The sequence below is a fragment of the Plasmopara halstedii genome (genome assembly GCF_900000015.1).
Source record: "Plasmopara halstedii genome assembly, contig: Scaffold_1343, whole genome shotgun sequence".
NCBI classification, from domain to species: Eukaryota; Oomycota; class Peronosporomycetes; order Peronosporales; family Peronosporaceae; genus Plasmopara; species Plasmopara halstedii.
In genome coordinates, this window is record NW_020188258.1 from 434,044 (window position 1) to 455,871 (window position 21,828).

Genomic DNA, 21,828 nt, shown 5'->3' on the forward strand with positions numbered 1-21,828 from the left:
TGCTTGCATCTGAAGGTCGCGCCACTTCGTCAGACGTCGAAGGGTTGTTCACAGTTGGCTCGCGTTGTACCAGTGTAGTGCGATTCCCATCCCTATTAGGAAACCCTCGACCCGGTTTCTTGGCACTTGCTTTGGAAGACCGACCCCGCCCATCAAATCTGTTGTAGTACAGCTGTTGCAGCGTGGCTCGATCCAGTACCAACTTGTATAGCAGTTGATCACTCGACTTGACGTTTTTATACTTGAGCTGCTTCAGCATTCCCTGGATCTCTTCCTTCAGCATTAGTGGTTGGAGGTTCTCCACCAGTATTTTGTTCCACTCCTTCATGCGATCTGTATAGTCTAGGTTCCCTGTCCGACCACGACCCAGATTCTCTTGAAACCCAATCTATTCAACTATTTGCTCGAATAGCATATAGTATTTGGATACACGACCGGGAACATCTCCAATAGAAAGATTCATTTTCAATTGATTGTTGAATAGGGCGGATGGGTCACTGACGTACGCCTCATTCATCGTTTCACATCTCTTTGACCTTCTCCATGATCTCGTCGTCGGAGATGTCTTATTTGTCTTTGCCAAATTCGTATTAAGACAAGAAATCCAGGAAGTTGGGGTCAATGGTGGTTCGGATACCAGCTAACACATTCTCGAATGGCTCATTGGTCCACCGACAACGTTCCCGCACACGCTCTTCGTACTGACCCCGGGCCCGACGTAACTGTACGAATGCCGTTTGGCGCAATGTATTCGTATACTGGCTGCGGAACAGACATGTTCACATCATCGTCCGTCGCTAGACAGATCCGCGACATCTTTGTTGTTTTGCCTACGCTTCTGCGAAGTGCTCGCAACTAAAGTATTCTTTGTAGTCTCTTGTGCTGTTCAATGCAAATGCAGTAGTGTTTCATTTGCTCTCTCTCCTCATGTGGGCTACGGAACGTGACTCTTCGCAACCGGCGGTTCTGGCGGACCGCTTCCACGAACCGGTTACCCAGTGTAAGGTGTTGGCAAGTCTGATACCTGGACATCCATTCACATCAAGTAATATTTGTTTTATTACTGATAAATATAAAGTAAGTAATATACAAAGATGGCTTACTCACCTGAACAATACTTCGCTAACAAAGAGCGAATTAAGGCTGCGCAGAAGCGCTACTATCAGTGCACACGTGAAACTGGACTGTCGTATCAAAGGAGCTACGACGATAAGAATGGAGAGCAGATCCGTGCTCGCAAGCGTAAGCCCAAAACCGAACTTAGCAAATTTGGAACCGAACTTAATTAATTATTTGTTTTCTGAGATAAAAGTATAGTCAATGACAATGGCTTAAAACCTCCAAAAAAAGGTATAAGCCAAATATTTGAATTAATTAATTATGAAATTTATTGTATAGTAGTAAGATATAAAGTCGATCCTGATACAATGGAGTATCACTACCAGGTCTCATGTATCAAACATGCTTTGACAACCTCCAATGTCCCTCCAAGAAGTATCCGCAAGCGTTTCGATTCCCCAGTAAGCGTATGATTGGCTACAAAAGTCAGGATATTGAGGAAAAGCGCGAGTTTGGTATGACGCTAGGGCACCTAGATAGACTGTTAAATCAACAGAAGTACCTTTGGTCTCTGCTAAGGTCCTCTGAGTGCTGAAACTGCCTCAGCTGATCGAATTAATAATAATCTTGGCCACATCGACGGCAACGTCTTGATTAGTTGCATTTCGCGCAACGCCGCTCGTAAGGATATGTCTCTCAAGGGTTTCCGCACAAGAAGCTGCTTGACTTCAACTCAGACAGACTGGTCTATTCCATTGACAAGGAGGAGAAGGAGCTATACGGTAAGATGAAAGCTAACATTGCTGGTGGTCCGTCAATTATCTTCAATCGCTACGCCAAGCGCAACGAGACAAAGATTCGCGGTGTAAAAAGATAATTGGGTACGATGCTAATGCTCTGTATCTCTGGGCGCTCGGTAATGACATGCCGTGCGCCTTATACCCAGGGTAATTATGTTTTAAGCTTCGTATGGACTTTAATAATTACCGAGACAAGCCTCATCAAGACAAGTCGTGTGTTCTGAACATACATGCAAGGAATCAAGGTGGTACACAACCATGTTCAAATGACGCGTCACTTCACTTCATGTGTTCGTCTGCACCATGCAAAAGGCATGACTCTGCAGTCGCAAGTTCATACTCAATTACGATGCCGCTTCCGCAAATTTCTTCTTGGACTTGAAATTTGATTTCTTGCCGAATCTTGCCAGGACCTGTAACCCCAACGACTGAAATAAACTATATTCTTGTCCTTTCCACGATTTTACAGCGATCCAGTGACTTGAAGCAGTTTACCTTTATCCCAGAGGTATTGATATTACCGCTCATTGTTTTTAGATGCACAAACACATTCTTCCAAGCGTCGTGCTTGTCAATTCTGACTGAAAGTTCTGCCTCATGAGATATCGTTAGTTTGATTCATGAGCGGATGGATATGGTCGGCCGAGGGATCCGGCTAATCCACCAATCGATTAGACAGTTGCAGAACGGTATTGAAAAGCGTTAGCAGACATCATGCCTTAAGGCGATACACATCGAAACACGACGGCTTTTGCACTATAAAATTAGGTGGGCGGGGCTTAATCCAAACGATACAATCAAGCAGTGGCTTACACATATCAGAACGGTCAACTATGGATCCTTGCTTGATACTCAACTACTTGAACGCTATCGACATAGTCGAGAGAGCGTTTCCGGGCGAAAATTAAATTATTTGCCGGCAAAGCCCGTCATCCAGCGGCACAAATATTACTACTGATCGAGCTGATATCACTTCATACGCAAGCGACGAGCCAATTGAGACGAAACACGAGGTAGAAGACGTGATCAACAGCGCTTTTGAACTTCGAGGCTATTTCAGAACTCTGAAAATATGTACGATTGTTCGGCAATCGATTACTCAAAATTTGAATTAATTAAAAAATTTGAACACATCCACACCATCGTTTATTGCTGAAACCATCAAAATGTTGCGTCGCTTCTTCACTTCTTCAGCCGCGCATATTTCGGTGCAGCAGCGCGTACGGACCCAACTTTCTCTCCTTTCGAATGCATCACGCTCACCTGATGCACGCATCGTGTTTGTACCTCGCTCGACTGCTGCGGAGGATCTACAGAGTTCGCTGCCATTCCCCGTATCCGCCGCCGCTCTCCGAGACTTCAAAGCCAAACCACAGGAAAAACTGTATTTGTACCCAAGTAAGGACGACGATGTCTATAAAAATCAGCGCCTTCTTCTAGTGGGTCTTGGAGATGCTGAAAAGGTGTCACCCACTATCCTACGCGATGCCACCCACGGAGCACTAAGTATGCTAAAGAGCAAGCACGTCAAGAGCGCGGTGATACAAGTGCCTACGCTCAAGGGATGCTCTTTAAATACCGCACGTGTCGTAGAGTTGCTCTCTCAAGCTTCAATGCTCTCCAATTATCAGTTTGATCAATACATGGCAGACGCCACAGACTCGTACGGAGATACAGAGCTGCGTCTGCCTCTCGAGCAGATTTATTTGGATACATCAGACGAGTTTGAGAAGGTTTGCAACTTTTTAAAGTATTCTTGCGATGAAAAAATGCTCATTGGTATTGGAACTATGTAGAATATGACCGAGCAGGCAATAGTGGGTGAAGAGACGATCTTTGCTAGAAACCTTGGTGAGATGCTTTGTTTTGATATAGCACGGCTATGTTGGAGTGCTGACTGCTATACTCATTATACTGTGTAGGCAACGAGCGTTCGCACATTGTGGACCCGGCGTTTATGGAGAAGGTAGCTCGTGCGTCGACTGATCTTCCCAATATTTCAGTCCGTGTTCTACAAGAAAATGATTTGAAGAAGGAAGGTATGAACATGTTTTTGAGCGTCGGTCAAGCGAGTGTTTGCTCTCCCCGCCTCGTTATTCTTGAATATTGTGGAAATTCAAATTCCGACGAAAAAATTGCGTTAATCGGCAAAGGAATAACTTTTGACACAGGCGGCTTGAATCTTAAGCCGACCGGTTCTATCGAGGATATGCACATGGACATGTGTGGCTCTGCTGCTGTACTTGGAGCCGTTCGCGCTGCTTCACGCCAGAATCTAAAGGTCAATATAATTTGCGCTCTAGCTTTAGCTGAAAATGCGATCGGATCCAAGGCCGTTAAACCGCTAACAATTGTCAAATCTCACAAGGGCATTACTGTGGAAAATAATAACACGGATGCCGAAGGTCGTTTAGTGCTTGGTGATGCGATGTCCTACATTCAGAAGGAGTACAAGCCGAATAAGATAATTGATGTGGCCACACTGACTGGTGCGTGCATGATTGCATTAGGTGAGCACTGTGCAGGTTTATTTTCCAATTCAGACGATTTAGCTCATAAGCTAGAGAAAGCCGGAACGGAATGCCACGAGCGCTGCTGGCGCCTACCGATACTTCCTGAGCATACAGCCGCTCTCAAAGGTTCACAGTCGGATTCTCGCAGCACCGGTCGTTCTCGCCACGGTGGAGCCTGCACAGCTGCAGCCTTTCTCCAACAATTTGTATACGAAGGTGTTGACTGGGCACATCTTGACATTGCCGGGCCATCGAATTACAATGCTGCCAAATCGTATTTCCCTAAAGGTGCTACAGGCTTTGGGGTTCAGCTGCTTTACACATACTTGAAAGATCTTGAACAACAGTAGAAGTATTATCGATTCGGTAGAGTTCTTATGTCAATAGAGGTGGCACATGTAAAAATTTCGAATGGGTGAGATCAATGAGTACTATGTGTACAGATTCCATACGAACACGCAGCCATCATCACCAGCAGAGACAAGCTGGCGATCATCGGGACTAAATGCTAAATGAAGGACATTCCCGGAGTGACCTACGCCGTCCGTGATTAATTGACTGGTATTACGGTTCCATAACTTCACCAGTCGATCTTTTCCGCCTGTGGCAAATACTTCCAAATCATGTGCCATAGCAATACACGTGATTTCTTCTTTGTGAGCTTCTGGGATCACTGTGAAGGGGTTGTCGATGCGCAGATCCCAATACGATATACGCTTGCCCTGACCAGCACTGAGTACAAGATTCTGGTCAGTAAATAGCGCTACAGCGTTTATCCCGCCTATCCGCTGGAGGTGACATGAAACTTTTCGCTCGTTGCGTAGATCCCAGCATAGCAGCCTTCGATCTCGGCCGCCCGAAATGACGTGCAGATCGTCCTGATACAAGGCCAGACTCGTTACGGGCATAGTGTGCTCTTTCAGGTGAGAAATCAGGTCCCGCTTGCGAATATCCCACACCCGTACTTCACCCATGACTCCTGCTGACACGATCAAGCGCTGGTTGTGGCTTAATTTAAGTGCTGTAACCCCACCAACGTGTGCATTATCGATGGACCAGATAAAGGTACCAGATTTACTGCAATGAGATCGAATGCATCCGTCAGTCCAGCCTGACAGAAGTACATCTAGCGAATAATGGAGGGATGTAGGAGCGCCAGCACCGCGGACGAAGCAGCATGTAGCGACTGTGTAATCAGAGGCATCCCATATGCGAATAGTGCAGTCCTGAGAGATAGTGGCAAATCGATCAGACACATTTGAGGTGTATGCAACCTGCACTACAGCATTCGAGTGGTTTTCGGACAACAACTTCTTTTGCAAACTGTGGTGCGAGTTACCAAATGCTAGACGCACCACAAATATACTTCCAGCTTGTGTGCCAACCACGACTTCATTTTGAGCAGCGTGAAGGGCTATGCCCACAACAGCACTGTCAAAAGCGAGGTGGCAGGTATCTACGAAATCGTGTCTATAGTGCAAAAAACTTCCGTTACCACCTCCTACTAAAAGTCCTCCTTCAAAATACACAAGGGAATTGACACCACAAGAACATGCTGGTACCACCTTGATAAGCTGTCGAGTTTTCACATTGACAACACAGAAGTCGCCACTGGAACTACCAGCTATCAGGACCTCGCGGTCGGGTGAAAATTGTACGCATGTATAATCACGAACGAGAGACTGTTCGATTCTGTACTGCGTGAGGTCGCCTCTAACTGGATCAAGCACCCAAAGCTGCAGCAAGCGATGTCCAACCGTTGCAAACTGATAGTTGGGTGTATTACGTCGCTTGACATCGCGTGCCATGCCTCCAAATGCAACTGCAGAGACAATATTAGACATTTTTTGGTGTGCTGCGCAAATATAACCAGTCTGGACGTCCCAAATGTACATCCGTGGTCCTTCTTCTGGAACACCTACTGAGCAAAGCAGTCGCTCATCATCCGAGAAGGCAAGTGCAGCGACACCGGCGTCATGTTCTGACAGCCGGAAAGCAAGTCGCCGAGAAAAGTAGTCCCAAACGAGGACATCTGCTCGCTTACCACGCTCACCCGATGCCAAGATTCTACCTGAAGGAGATAATGCGATGCATGAAACGTTGTCATGATGTCCGCGCAAGAAAATCTGGTTATGCGCGTCTTGAAAAGGTGTTAGCAAGATGACTCCGCCAGCAGGATACACGTAGTCTTGGCCTGAAGGGTGATAGTAAATTGAGTTTGGCACCGCGGAGAAGCCGATGGTGTGCTCCAACACGAGGCTAGCAGAAAACTTAGACTGCTGTTCAAACGGTCTTTGAGGCTCACTTTTGATCGAAGTGAAATCTTTTCGATAAGACTTACTATCGTTGAGAGAAACACCTTCATCTTTACATTCATTGTTGTCGCGAGCATAGTGCATTTTGTCAAGAAATTCGATTTAATGTGGTCGTAATGAAGAGACGATTGATTGAAAAAGCGTAACCACAACATGTGTAAAAACAAGAATGTAACTCCACGATTGATTCTCGGAGGCGAATCGTTGCAAGCTCTGTTGTGGAGTCGGCAAAGAGTCAAATAGTGTTGCTACGGACAAAAACACGTTTCAGCCATGTCAACTGAGGACCTCAGTGCCAATTGAAGATTAGCTTCCTCAATGAACAGTACACTTTCACATCTCTTTGATCTCACACGATAATTGTGAGGTATGAGGAAAACTAAATACAGTTTCGGTATAAAAATTGTGCGCTAGCATTCTTGCTGGGTCCCTATTCAGAGTGCTTCATGCTCCGTCAGCACAGATCTGACATCGAGAAAGGTACGATACCTAAAAGATATTGGAATATTGCCCAATGTCAATGCAGATTTATAAAGTTGGGTAATACATCAAGGTTGAGCAATTCTCTACTTTACATCAAGACTTCGATCAAACATCTTACATTTAAATTCTTTCGAAGAAATGGTAATTAGTTCTTCTGAACCCGCAGCTCGCAGTTAAGAAAATAGCCTGATTTGTGTAAGAAAGTCGGGGGCAGCTCGATGGACCGCTTTTGAGTCGTTACCTAAGAATTAAAGAAAATTAGTATGTAGATGATTTAAAAATTAGTATGAGCCGTACCCGGTTCGAATAGTCCTCAAATTCGTCCTCTGTCATAGGCCCATACAAAAGACTCCATTTTCTATCTATAAGCACAAAATAATAGCGTTCGTTCTCGCCGTGCTCGTACCAACCTTCTTCACCTTGTACTGTGCCTGGACAGGCGTTCAGAATGCCACTCGATTTCGAGCTATTGTGAGATTTTTTATTTCCACCACCTAAAAGAGATCGCATTTTTTCTCCTATTTGCCTGCCAAAACCAGATTTGTCTTGTTTGCTCGAAGATATAGAGCCTGATATCCTGCTACCTTCGTCGTTCTTGTGATGCGAAGCTGTTGCAGTCGCCGCAGACTTTTCACTCTGTTCCAATTTCATTTCCTTTCCTTTGTCTCGGTCAACCTCATTCTTACTTGTTAAAACAGTTTCTTTGGCTTTATCCTTCGCCTCAATTTCAAGCTGACCAACTCCTTTTTCAGCTTGTTGTAAAGCTGCTGCCAGCTTCTTCTTTTCAGCCTTTCGAGATGAAAGAGCCTCTTCCACAGGTTCCACCACAGCGTCGCCTTTATCACGCCGAGTTTTGCTACGTCTTGAAGAACGTTTGTGATCGCTGCCATCATCATCATCGTTCTCACTTGAGCTCCGTCGATGTCTATGACGATGACGTCGACGTCTTCGTCGATTGCTCTTATCCGAATCATCTGACGATGTTGATTCGGACTCGCTATCACTAGCCTCAAATCGATGATGGCAACGACAGCGGCCATGTCGACCACAACGTTTACCATCGTAATCACTTGACTCACTGCTATCAATGTCATGATGCCGTTTTTTCTTCGAGTGCTTGCTTCTACCATGTATTCGTTCCGTATCTGTCGGCGCACCTCGAGACCGGGTACTTAAGTGCCCCATCTCGGCCTTGTCTCGATGAGAATTATCGCTTGCTTCATATTCTCGAGTCTTTCGTTCCTTTTTATTTCGCTTGCGTGGAGTCTCGTAAAATTCATTGTCATCGTTAGAAGCTTCTTTATTCGTTGATCGTGCAGTCGCTAATGCTATTTCTGCATCTTTTGCCTCTTGCTTCTCCTTCCGGCGCTTCTCTTTATGCTGATGCCTTTTGCGTTGCGCTTCAACTGCTCGCTGAGCTTCTTCATTTGTGCCGCTACTGCCGGAAAGACCATTATCGACTTCTAGAAATTCCAAGTACGATGACGGTATGTAACCCGAATTCCCTTCTGCTTCGCATTTCAAGTATCCTGTACGCTTGGTTGAAAGTACCTTGACAATTTCTCCTGTACGCAAAGACAGTTCTTCATCTCCAAAAGCTTTCCGATCTCGCAACACACGAGCCATGGTAATTGTATCCTCACCATTCGCACTTTTCAAATTCATACTAAGTCTATCTGATGCTAGTGCTGACGCACGCACTGTCCCCCTGCCTGACTCAGTATTATCCACATATGTCACTCCCATCCGGCTTTCAGTGCTCGAGCCTCCACTAAGTGGCATATTAACATACGAGTCGATCGAATCATTTGATAAGCCATGAAGCTGACGCACAGCTTGCTTCGGCTTGGTAGTAAGCGCCGGCAACATTATCCGTTGCACTTTACGTATAATTGCTACACTACTTTGCTGTTTGATATGTTAAGAAGCAAATGCCCCATTCAAACTCTACACCATGGGCTGTTATCACAAAAATAATCTGCAGACTACGTATCTAAATATGTCATGAACGAGATTGCGGTTAACTCAAAGAGTTGGGATAAGAGATGCTGCAATGTGTGACGTGTGAGAAATGCAATAGATCAATAATTTAATGACCTGTTGTGTGTGAGGCACACTAAACTGTAAGTGATGGAAGTAATCTCGAGTAACTCAACTGCAGCCAGCGGGTCAGATTGTTCGTTACAGTACCGCGCGTTTTGCGTGCGTTCTGGTAATGTCGTCGCGCTTGGAATGCAGAAAAATTTGATTTTAAACTGCGCCGGTATGACATTATTTCGGGTTTTTCAGGGTAGTCTAGAGGTTTTGGGATTCCATCCGCCGCTGGGCGTGTATTTCTCGCTGCATTCACCCAAATGGAACAATTTGCTGATGATCGAAGGTCGATCTGGCAACGAAAGGACTCAGGCACCTTTCAGCCCAGCGAGTGCCAGTCTGTTGCAATTGATGGAGCCAAATCTGCCTGCAGAAGCTGTGAACGAGGACGAAGAGATTGCTGCAGACAATCTTGCAATGCGACTCGTAAACGATTATCCTATTGTATTAGTGCTCCGAGCCATTCCTCTTACATATGGCAATGTAATGAGCTTTTATGAGAATACAAGGCCAACGAAGTCGCCAGCAATCCTCCCAGGGTTTAAAATTATTGTTTCGAAATCAAACCATAACATGATGAGTGCTCTTACTAAAAAGTTTGACAACAAAAGTGCTACATCTCGAGGGATAGATTCTCCGCATGAGAGTAAGACCTCGGAGCGAGTTTTGGCCGAGCTTGTGGTAACAGAATCTTTTAAGACTGTGAACATTACAGAGCCCTGGCAAGCCACGGTGAATACACTTGTATCAAGTCTGTTGGCAAAGGGAGCGACGGCTTCGCAAAAGATTGTTGTTTGTGGTGGTAAGCGTGTGGGAAAATCTACCTTTTGCAGGTACCTAGTAAACACATTGCTTTCAAAGTTCAAAATTGTAGCATTTTTGGATACTGACTTGGGACAAAGCGAGCTTACCCCGTCGGGTCTTGTGACACTTCATGCGCTAACTACTCCACTGCTGGGACCGGGATATTCTGACATGAAGAATCCAATTCGTTCATTTTTTTGTGGTAATACAAACCCAGGCAATGATCCATTGTACTTCATAAAGGCAATTAAGAGCTTGCTACGATTGTACGACATAAAGTGGTCAAGTCATAGTAGAAGCTCGAGCTCCAGCGACAAACAGAGTGTTCCGCTCATTATAAACACCGATGGATGGATCAAAAGCATGGGGCACGACTTGCTTTGCAAAGTCATCCAGGAAACAAACCCCGACCACGTTGTGCAGCTTGTGGCTGCAACGAAGAACAAACAGTTCGATGTCCCAAACGATGGCACGTGGCGCATCCATGTTGTTCCGCCTTGGGATCCTGTTGGCCTGACACAACCACCGCGAAGCTCAAAGGAGCTTCGTGCTTACCGATTACACACATACTTTCTGTCTCGCGTCCCCTGTGCTCTTCCGCGATCTTTACTGCAGAACCTTCAAGTACTATCCGAGAAAAATCGCGTCGATAGCGATATTTACCGCGCGTATGCTCAACTTTCACCTTTCGTTGTCTCGTTTGACAGCGTCGATGTTGCCTTTGCGGGCTCCTCCGTGGCACCAAGCCAGCTTTTGTTTTCGCTCAATGCCTGCGTTGTTGGTCTTTGTGTAAACCCTAGTTACAAACCTATCAAATATGACAAGTGCGAGCAGCGTGAAGGACCACCTCGTATCGTGTTACAGCCAGTTCATGCTCCATGTCTGGGTGTTGGCATTATTCGCGCTGTGGATGCTGAGAAACGTCTTCTTTTTCTTCTTAGCCCCCTACCGCTGTCTGCGTTAAAACGAGTTAATCTCTTGGTTCGCAGCAGCATGCTACTCGATGGTATCATGTCATCTGCACACCAGAGTGCTCAGACTCCATACGTTGTTACCGATGTCGTTGCTTCGGAGGGCACGGGGTCTGCCGTCATGCAAAGTCGCTACAACTTAAAGCGGAAGCGTGATGGCAAGTAAATATGAATAGTTAGGAGCTTTAAAGTTTTTGACCATTTGTATGATGTGAATTTCATCAATCCTGTCACTCGCTCACGACACAAATCTCGTTAAATACAGCGTCCCGGTAACGAAGTAGACACTCGTCCATGTCGGTCTTTGATTTATGCCACATGTCGAGCAGCTGGTGTTCCTCGCTGCCAGCGCACAATATTTTGTAGCAGTCGCCATCCAGATAAAGATGACCTGCTGAGCTTTGACCAACGTGTTGTTTCGAAATAGAGGCTTTCGCTTGATTGCCTGCTTCGCTCTAGTTCACGGCTGAAAAGCGACGATAAGAAAAAGCTAGTGAACAACAGCATCCGGAGCAAAGCTCCCGCGTCAGTATAACAATAGCGCGAGTCATCAATGATGCAACTTTTACGGCTTAGCTGGACTGAAAGATCGAGGCGACGGTTTATTTGCTGAGTAAGGCATGATGTGTAAGACTGTCCATCTTTGTTACATTTATAAATCAGGCTACCACACGGCATACGAATCTTCTACTCCCGTAAAGAAAAGTCAGTGTCTGCAGCCTCAGCGTGAGGTCTCGCAATTGCGCCCATATGGTAGTCGCCGCACGAGACCCTGTAATATAATGTCAAACCAAAATAAATCAAACGATACCGCTGTTACTAAGCGTTGATTAATGTACAAGCGCAAAACGTACGAGGTAATCTGAACACCGGCCAGAGCCTGAATATGCACAGGTTGTAGCTGGTTCTTGCGATCGCCATGGCCCAAACAATTAGAGCTACCCTTACCGAAAGTAAAAACTTTACCGGTGTCAGTCAATGCCGCTGTGTACTGTCGCCCGCAAGCCACCTGTACTATATTATGATCGTTCACGGCTGTCATTTCGTGTGGTTCAATCCAGATCTTAGCTCCCCACATATACAACCGTCCGTCCGCTGTCACAGCGGCAGCGTGGTCGTAGCCCGCCGCAATCTGCTTTACAGTGACACCGTCAAACGCTTCAATCAGCACAGGAATCGACTCGATGTTGTATACATCCATTGCAAGACCACCGCCGATACCCAATTGATTATCTACAGCACAATATTGAATGTACCAGCGACCATGCCTTTCAAAAGCATTACGTACGACTATTGCCTCCCCAGCTGTATAGCTCGCCCTTGTCTGTCAGAGCAAATGAAAAATCCCGTCCAGCAGCAATCGATACAATATTATCCTCTGAGAAGAATTCAATAGGCTCGGGCACCTCACAAGTGTCTGACTCGCCGTTGCCCAGACGGCCGTACTCGCCATTTCCCCAAGCCCATATCTCTCCGTCTTTCGTAAGTGCAACCGTATGGAACTCACCACATTCCACTGTTGCCATAGGTACACCCTGATCGACCAGTGTCGTCAATAATCGAGGCAAAGGCTCATCCTTTCCACCAGCGTGGCCAAGACCACCAGCTCCCTTCATAGTGGATCCTCCCCATCCCCACGAGTACATCTTGCCGTCTTCATCCACGGCCGCGGTAAAGTAGTCACCACAAGAAACATCCACAATTTTGACGCCTCGAAGCGCTTCTACCTCACGAGGGAGAACTTCGATCTCGCTGCTCTCACCGAGGCCTAACTTACCGTATTCGTTACTTCCCCATACATAAAGTTTGCCAGTTTCATCAACTAAACACATCAGCAACCTCAATTCACCGTTAATTCAAAATAATATACGAGGGACTTACTGGCAGCGCTGTGGCTTGCACCGAAATCGACAAAGGTGATAGCTTTTCCCTCTAGAGCTTCAACCAATTTAGGTGTCAGCTCTTCGTAAGCATTACGCATGCCTGACTTGATTACCGGTCCATGACCAAGCTGACCTAGTGTACCATTGCCCCACGTGTACACTGTATTAAACAAGGCGTCAGACATTTAAGAAATGTAGTGCCTGGATGTGTATTCCTACCGCTGGATTGTGTTGTGTAGAGGGATTTTTGCAGCTGTAGCACGCTACGAGTAACTTCACCTTTGACAGCAATAGTACGTCGCGTCGCCGCGCGGAAAGCAGTGAGCAAGACCTGCACCATGATTAATCGCACGAAAACTTGCCTTGTACACCACGCACAACTATATTTCTAGTATACTTATTAGAAATATTTCTTTGGAGACCAGTAAAAGTGTAATTAATGGACATTATTAATGTATAACGACTGAATACTTGATATGAAAATCGCAAATCATGATGAAGTATTATAATGCACAAATAGTTGCTATGATTTACTTAGTAAGAACCAATTTCTTAGAAATACTGACTCTTCAAATCAGGGTGGTTATCTTGAACACGCCCACATTCTGCTCGCCTCCCACCAGTGGTGCACAGGCGAAAATAATATCTGAGATTGGAAGAAGCGATATGAACATGTAGTACTTTCCATTCCCGAAACTTATTTTGATAGAATCAATTTGTCAAGACGCTCAACGTCAATCAATGGCTTACTTGACATAACCTATTTTGCCGCATTTGTGTCCAGCACTTTCTATAACGGTGACATCTCTCGAAAATGCTGAGGATAGCAATGGTGCTGGCTGGCTTTAGTATACTAGTCAGTGGAACGCTGATGTTGTTCGGTAACGCGTCGATTCCAAGACCATTTGCTATGGCAGGGCCTGCAAATAGTTCATTTAACGTTTCCGAGCCTCGATTCGACTCTATAAGAGATAGCAATGCCGTTGCCAACACTGTTGATGTAAGGTATAATGATGCTTCACATCGCGACGCAGAGAACTTAGAGGAGAACCGAATCCTAAATTTTGATGGCAATTACGATGATATGCATGATGAAGAATTTGCAAATACATTTGCAGTGATGCATGCGGTGCGTAAACTCGGCAGCGTACTCAACGCAACAAGTACGATCAAACAGACTTATGCCAACTGGGTTGGTTCCGCATTCAACGCTTCTCGATCTTCCCGAGCGTGCTGGCGTAAAGCTCACTTTGCAAAGAGATGTCCTCTGGGATTCGAAAGAAGGTTTGGGATCTGCTGGACGCAATGTCCATATTCGTATCCAATTGAGTGTGGGCTTGAGTGCATCAAACAGAATGATGATTGTGGATCTGCCATTTTTTACAAGATTGCGGTTGTTGTCCAGACAGCGATATCGCTTTCTGGGTGGAGTATCTACGGTGACATGACAAAGTGGTCAAGAAGTGTTCAAGTTGCGGTTAAGTGCGTTAAATATATGATTAGCATCACAAAATCTCTGGTCCGATATATTCGTTTCATCAAAGTCTATCACCCAGAAACCACTCAAGACAAGATTCTCTCGGTTTTGTACCAGGCTGACAACATTATTATTGATATTCCAGTGACAATAGCCTATTGCATTGGAAAGCGGGCGTCTGACGAGGTTAAATTTGCCGATTCAGTAGTTACCACTGCAGAATACATTATAATGGACGTCGTCTCCAACGGGGATTTCATCTTGTCCAGCTGGGATGAATTTACGAATTTTATGAAGAGGATTGCACTAGGAGATTCAATGAAGGAGCTAAAAGGATCAGATATCAAGTCGTTAAAGACCGCCCTCAAGTCCAACACAACGTGCGGCTTTGACTTGAAGCGTTTGCTGGATCGTACGTGGATGACTGTAGCAGAACTGCGCTTGCTTAATCCTGAGATCTCAGAGGACGACATTCGCGTTGTTATGAGCCAATCGAATCTCATGCTAAATGACATTCCTATCGCAACAAATAATTGCATGGCCGAGCTCCTGGTGGGTTCGGATGAACACACGGCATATGCCACAAGAGATACTCTTCGAAAGACATTCGCAGCCATCGTAGACGATTTAATCAGTTCGGGAACCAGTGATAATGGCACCATGCTCAATTTTTATAATTACGCTTTCAAAATAGCAGACCGCGCGATTGGATTTTATGCCATTTGGGACTTCTTCTACGTATCTTCCGTCGTTTCCCAGTATGTTCAGCCCATTTGTGGCCCCACCCAGCTCATTGGTGAAATTGACGATGGTGACTTGACGAAAGCATTAGCTATGTCCATTGTGCAAGGAGCTTTCAACAACAGCAGTGGTATGTGGACAAAAGTTGGCGACGGTAGTGTCAAGATTACATTCAAAAGCGTTGATAAAAAAGATGTTGCTGTCAATATCAAATCTGGAGGTGACAAGATTGACGAAGTCATTGTTCGCGCGGGCGAAACTGTAGTTTGGGAGTCAAATGTATCAGCGTTGGGAGGAAAGACTTTATATTTGGATCGGTGGCGTCCGGGTTTTCTCGATTTTCCAAGTACAGGAGGCGGCTCACTACTTCTATGGGTCCCTCAATCGGCGCATAACGGTAGTTTGCAACTTACTGCGATGCTAAATGCGAGCTGATGCATGTTAGACTCAAATAAATTAAGAGTTAAGTGAGGATTGTCACAGGAATTTCACATGTAATATGATCGAGTCTGGCTCTTCAACCTGTGCGTTGGTGTATCCGTGTTATGTCAATGCAGTCTAATAAACTTTCGCATAAGGCTTTATTAGCTCCATTTCTTGGAGCTCGCCAATACTAGATACTTACTTGCTACCTAGAAAATGGAATGAAAAGCATCGAAATAATATAAGAAAAATTTCGAAAGGTGACAGGCTTTAAAAATCTCAACAAAACCAACGATACCGGGTAATACTGTAAGGAAGGGCCTACATTGTATGTACCGTAGCTTGTGACTGAAGACAACAAATGCTGTCTTTAGTGCGAGGAAAGGTTTCTGGGTCACAACGTATCCTTCATCAAGCGCTCCAAGTATATGCGTGATTTCACGTCCGATTCCCTCTACAGTCATCTCACATAGTAACCTGTGCCGTCACAGTGGTACCGTACACCCATTAAAGCTGTCGAATATGTGTATTGAACAAGTTCTGGTGAAACTTTAAAAGCATCTCACCTCAGTTAGAACTAAGAACTATCGTTGGATATCGGAACATCAGATATGCTGTGTCAGAAATTGACGAGCTCAATGCAGCAATCATTCCGATGCAAACGTCATCTGTAACGGGATTACACGTACCCTGATAACAGGGTTGTGTGTCACGCGAGATGGGTATGTGACTGCACCCAAACAAGGATACGGTATGTGGCTGGGTAGCCACTAGTTACGCATGTATTTGAATTTTACTACATACATTTAGGAAAATCTATACATCTAAAATTTGGCGGCTTTGCCACAGATAAAAATAAATAAAAGTCAATTTTGGATTTTAAACGGAATAGTTCATTAGCGTCATCGAAATGCCACACCAAAATAGAGTAATGCGTAATGTGGAGGACGACGGGTCCGTCTGCCTTCCGTCAACGCCGCCCAATAGTCCCACTCAGGCCTCCTCGACATTGAGCATTGTTCGAGCACGGAAATTGCCGCGCAGCCCACATAAAATATTTTGACTCTTAGAGCCTGCGTTGAGCAACGCGCAGTGGGTAGCAACACCGAACATCCCTCGGGTGCTAAATCAAGACACTGAAAATAAGCTCAAATTAGAGGCCTTTTGTATTTACCGTCATGGGGTCCAACTAGCCATGTCACTCGCTTGTAAGCGCAGGAGCCGCTGCGACTCATAAAAATCAGGATGTGATAATGAATTTGGCTCATTGGAAGCCGCTTGCCGCACCGCGGCGGAGCCTTTAAATGTTTGTGTACGGGCCTTTTGTTTGATGCGAGAGCAGATTGTGCGCTCGAAAGCTGGTGCAAGAGCGCAACTTGACGCGCCAGGTCTATGGCTCAATCAGCAGCGTTTCAATAATGTAAAGGCGCTGTTCACACAGCCCCTCACACCTACACACACGCATGCGCGACGATCAAGCAAACGTGGAGGGAAACAAGTAGTCCTGACTTTGAGGGAGGAGAAGCATCTTAATGGTTTGAATGCAAAAATGCAACTGAAAAATATAAGCTGATGGTTCGTAGAGCTACAAATCAAAACACCCCGAGGGCCCCTAAAGATTTCACGATTACAATCTCGGGCTCCTATAAATCTGATTCCTGCAATCAAGAGTGTTTTGAGGTTGGACCCCAGATTGAGCTTTGGGTGCACGGAGCTTAAAGGTCAAGAAGATTTATTCTCAACTTTTGCGGAAAGATCCCAGCAGATGTGACTGGCTTATGCCACTTACTTTAAAAGACATAGACACGTCATTCTCATCACCAGTGCAAAACCTCAACTTTAAACCAGCATCCTGTATCACCCAGCATGTTTTAACTTTTGACCCATTACATTACATCAGTGCCCTCTATGATGACTGTGCCAGTGCAACTATGCCCCGACGGTAGTGCGATGACGATCCCGCCGGCCCACGGTCCATTCCACTTGGAAATAGAGGATTTCTCGCTCATTGAGAAATACTTGTGAAGGACGCCCCCAGAGGCTGGCATTCGATAGCCCTTTCGGTAATGGCAACACGTCGACTAACTCAGTGACTCCCGACAGGTGGCCGATTTCGAGATGAGCCATACCTCGGATGCGTGCGCTGAGCCACGCATCAGATGAAGTAACTCTAGGGCTCAGTCTTCTGTCGCTGTCATAGTGAAAAAGGCGGTTTAGCTACAGGTAGCGGTTGGTAGGTAATTTAGTCTTTACAAAAACGACTGGCTCGTAAAAGCGGAATAGTGGTCTTGCTTTACTAAGCTTATGTTTAACGCAGTAGGTGCTAGAAGTCTATTTGGAATATGTGGAGTGCAGCTCAATCTCTTTATGCCTACAACCGTAATGAACTTGATGTGGTGTACCCTTGAATGTATGGGCGGGTCACACAAGATACATAGGTGTGGATTACACAGGTTGGTGTAACTACACGATAGTATGGCTACACCGTGACAAGAAGCCACTACGAGGCAGGACTGTCAGTATCAATTTGGTTTTACTATATTAAACGGGTATAACCATATTAATTGGGAAACCTAGATATTGGCGGCTCTGCCGCAACCCTAATACAGTTTCAGTTCTGATCGGGAGAGGGTCTTTTCCTTGGTTGAAGTTTTAAGTACTCTTGGAGGCGATCCGCTACACTCGTACTGGCTCTTGTAAGGAAAGTAAGGTCGGTGACCTTAGCTTAGCTTCCTCTGAGCATAGAACTACGACAACCCCGCTGCATGGTGGGATCCCACCTTATTAGACGCTACATATGCAGATGAAATAATAGTATAAAACATCATACACCAGAGCATAATGTGTCTGTTTCCAGTAGATACGTTCTGCTTTTGCATATTCCTGGCTCCCAGTCATAGCGTCACGAACTCGCGCACGTCGACAAATCTCATCGTGATAAATCCGTGATTTCTTTAAAATGCGTAGCAGGACTGATATCGATGAGTCTGATTGTATCGTTGGCCTACCACGAATATATTTCATGGTTGACCAAAAAAGCACCGGGCAAACCAAGCAAAATAGAATGGAGTAAAGCCTGGAGCGGCATGCATTGTGTTAGTCAGCGCAAAATCATTTCATGTGATCAGTTCCTTTACTGTGTTGATGCTTTTCAAGCCAGTCTCAGTGAGACAATTCATGCTTGACGTCGAGAAGTACAAAGAAAGCCACAAACGTCATGGTGACCAACCATCACCCTCACTTTAAAATGCTTATAGCCTAGCTCGTCTTCAGGAGACCGCTATTACAGCTACGGACGAAGATCTCACTTACCGCAAGGTTGATCTCTCTGTAGTGCACTGCAACGCGCGACCCTACCTCTTCTTCAAGGGAAATATAAGATGATATTGCGCCAGGTCCTAAGCGGCCACAGAAACATGGCGATTCTGCCTAAATGGAAACGCAACAAATCTAAAATTTTGTTTGGTGGATTTCCTCCACTATATTGGATGCTGGTAACAGACGGTATGTACATGCCGCATCTTTTAATATTCAGCAGGAACTAGGTTCATTGAACTGTACCGGAGAAGATCGACTCTTCAAATATATCTTTCGTGGGCTCTACTTGTTTTGGCGGCACGTTGACGCTTTCTCAGAGTCACGGTCTGCGGCTGTCTTAAGCTAGATCTCACACTCTCTCTCGAGCTTCTTCATCGTACGGGACAACATCATACGGTTCAGATACAATGCACTGACTTCAAGTCGAGAGTATCGTTTCCATAAGTGATGCTAGGGATGCTAATTCATCTGCGAAAGAGCTTTTACCATTTGACGGGCTCTTAAAACTGGATCATGGTATGGCTCCAGATAGACAGTGGCTGTGTTCGCATTTTCTTCAGAGTATACTCAATCAATTATTTGCTACGACCACAAACGGTCCGAAACAACTTGACCGCAATTTAGTCTTGTAAACAACAGGTTCTACATGATCAAACAATTTGATCACAGTCAATGCTATTTTTTGCCTACAATATGTTCGTGTGTATTCCACCTGCATTTGGCATTAGCGTATTCCTTTTGATTAATCTGGCCCTCATAGCGCACTTTGCGCACAACGCTCAATTCAAACGATAAATTTAATGATTTTGCTATGAAGTGTAGCCCGGCTGATATTAGTAAGTCGAGTTTGATCGGTAGCACCCACAAAGACCGGAGCCACCTTGTGGCTCGGACAATGACCCGAGGATTACGGATACACAAGAAATTTGGGGGGGGTTAAGCCTGCAGACGCATTCACTGTGTTTTCATCTAGATATCAATGAGTAGGAGCAGCTTACTATACCACAGCAGTATCTCTGTGCACGTGCTTCGGAGAATATCCTCCACAGCGCAATACATTCGATTCGTCTGGCAATTTGTTTGCGGGAGATCGGCGGTTGACGAATCCAGAGCTACTAAATTAAAGTTGACTAAATCATTACCGTAAACGTGGATCTATTTCCTATACAATGACCACCTGCGAGTCATGTTGGCAAGATCACTTATCGAGAAGCAGCCAGGTTGAATCCTGACCGATCACACTATGATAGATGATCAATCTACTACAATAATCACAATACTGGCATCATAACACGTGTCTCTGCTTCGCTCGAGGGCGTGTAACATATCGCTTCTCAAGGACAAGCGCGCGCTCAGAGGCGTTTCTGATCAAGAAAATGCTCTGCTAGAGCACCTTCAGCAGAAGATGTCGGCGTAGACGACGGATTACTCCCCCCAAACCAGGCCGCTCATGGTGTCATCGGAAGACGATATAATTTTTCATATTTCTGTACTGCAACACTTTGCCAAAACTGACAGGCTGACGAAAGATCTCGCCCATCGCGGCGAGGATTTAACCAGTTATCACGTCCCACACGTGCGCAAATATGTATTACTCATGTATACAGTTTGTACCACCAATTTATAGCACCCACCGTGCAATATGTTATATCGCTCTAAGGAAGCCTCGACATATGTCATAGCGATGAAGGTGTACAGCTACTCGCTTTGATAATGCGACTTCTGATTTCTCAAACTCCTTAATCTTAAGGCTTTCACGAGCGCCACACACACCATTATCACGCAACGCTCTATGTCGGCCGACGTGAAAGCACATATGCCACATTAAACCGATCCAGACAAAATATTATTTTAAATACCATATTCGGAAAAGAAGGCCAACCATATTACCTTTATCTTTGAGATATGAGGTGACGACGTCGTTTTGCGCAACGACGCATGACCTGTATTCATTCACGAACGGCTTAGACCTACCTTAAACTTGACGAGGGTGCAAGGACTTCCTTATCATGAACAGCGTAGTTGTTCTCTGCTGCCTTTGGCCGGCAATACTTAAAGGCGATCTGCGTTCATGCTCACTAGCAATTGGTCAAAATTAAGCACTGCAAGTGGATGGTCTCAGATGATGTGGATGAGTCGATCGGGAATCGAAATGGTCAGAATTGGGGCATGCATGATGCTCTTTTCAGTCTTAGACGACTCTTCTACCGCACCCAGCATTTGTAATCTAGTCAAAAAAATTCTTGAGGACCATGCCATGTTTGTGTGAGTTGCGCGCTGCTCGTGCAGGTTTATGGTCAGAACATGCTACTTCCTGAAGTCCCTTTCAGACAGATGCGCTAGCCAACGATAACGACCTATGTATTCGTGGGATCTCCCGCAGGCCCTAATCCCAACGAACCAGCCCAAAAAGGAGAAGTGTCCGCGACTAAAACACGTTAGCTTTAAAGACTAACTGGTTGTAAAGTATACGCTCAAACACCACTCGCAAGTGTTTGATGTGGTTCTCCACATGTTTGATATGCTTGAATACGAATACATGGTCGATACAGGTTTGTGTATAGCTACGATGTGACCGAACAGCTGTGTGACCAACGATTGAATGTCGCTGATGCATCAGGTAGTGTCGTTGACATTACCAGCTATTTTCGCTCGGAACACTCGCTGTAGTAAGAGGGAGTCTCTATCCTTGACGAGAAGGTGGTAATATCCTTTAACTAGTCTAAGCGCAACGATTAAAGAGCAAACAGCATGCCCATATGTGGCATATCCAATCTATGAATTGCATTTGCACCTGAATGGCTCGTCCGGCATATCTAGAGATTATGCAGCGAGGCTGCCGTGGCTTTGCGCTTTGAAGAAGCGTAACTTAGGTCACCGACCTTTCGCTCTATATTTAGAACAAGTACGAGTTTAGCGGATCGCAATCCGCTTACTCCAAGAGTAA

The 21,828-nt window shown here is 45.4% G+C and overlaps 6 protein-coding genes across 6 annotated transcripts; 3 read left to right on the top strand and 3 right to left on the bottom strand.

Moving 5' to 3' along the window:
• Positions 1 to 3,025: 3,025 nt before the first annotated feature.
• On the top strand, positions 3,026 to 4,722 carry PHALS_01106 (cytosol aminopeptidase; the record flags this gene model as incomplete). The annotated part of the gene is made up of 4 exons (XM_024730906.1): positions 3,026 to 3,592; positions 3,656 to 3,710; positions 3,782 to 3,898; positions 4,013 to 4,722. 4 exons carry the CDS (start codon positions 3,026 to 3,028, stop codon positions 4,720 to 4,722), a joined length of 1,449 nt encoding a protein of 482 aa, XP_024581137.1.
• An 81-nt stretch (positions 4,723 to 4,803) lies between these two features.
• PHALS_01107 (wd40 repeat protein) lies at positions 4,804 to 6,771 on the bottom strand (the record flags this gene model as incomplete). The annotated part of the gene is made up of 1 exon (XM_024730907.1): positions 4,804 to 6,771. The coding sequence occupies one exon, from the start codon at positions 6,769 to 6,771 to the stop codon at positions 4,804 to 4,806; it is 1,968 nt and encodes a 655-aa protein (XP_024581138.1).
• A 544-nt stretch (positions 6,772 to 7,315) lies between these two features.
• PHALS_01108 (Variant SH3 domain) lies at positions 7,316 to 9,039 on the bottom strand (the record flags this gene model as incomplete). The annotated part of the gene is made up of 3 exons (XM_024730908.1): positions 7,316 to 7,411; positions 7,468 to 8,053; positions 8,150 to 9,039. The coding sequence occupies 3 exons, from the start codon at positions 9,037 to 9,039 to the stop codon at positions 7,316 to 7,318; spliced, it is 1,572 nt and encodes a 523-aa protein (XP_024581139.1).
• Positions 9,040 to 9,300: 261 nt separating this feature from the next.
• On the top strand, positions 9,301 to 11,205 carry PHALS_01109 (nuc156 family protein; the record flags this gene model as incomplete). The annotated part of the gene is made up of 1 exon (XM_024730909.1): positions 9,301 to 11,205. One exon carries the CDS (start codon positions 9,301 to 9,303, stop codon positions 11,203 to 11,205), a length of 1,905 nt encoding a protein of 634 aa, XP_024581140.1.
• Positions 11,206 to 11,726: 521 nt separating this feature from the next.
• On the bottom strand, positions 11,727 to 13,262 carry PHALS_01110 (FOG: RCC1 domain; the record flags this gene model as incomplete). Its single annotated transcript, XM_024730910.1, has 5 exons — positions 11,727 to 11,811; positions 11,894 to 12,272; positions 12,328 to 12,861; positions 12,921 to 13,082; positions 13,142 to 13,262. 5 exons carry the CDS (start codon positions 13,260 to 13,262, stop codon positions 11,727 to 11,729), a joined length of 1,281 nt encoding a protein of 426 aa, XP_024581141.1.
• Positions 13,263 to 13,793: 531 nt separating this feature from the next.
• On the top strand, positions 13,794 to 15,575 carry PHALS_01111 (uncharacterized protein; the record flags this gene model as incomplete). Its single annotated transcript, XM_024730911.1, has 1 exon — positions 13,794 to 15,575. One exon carries the CDS (start codon positions 13,794 to 13,796, stop codon positions 15,573 to 15,575), a length of 1,782 nt encoding a protein of 593 aa, XP_024581142.1.
• Positions 15,576 to 21,828: the final 6,253 nt, after the last annotated feature.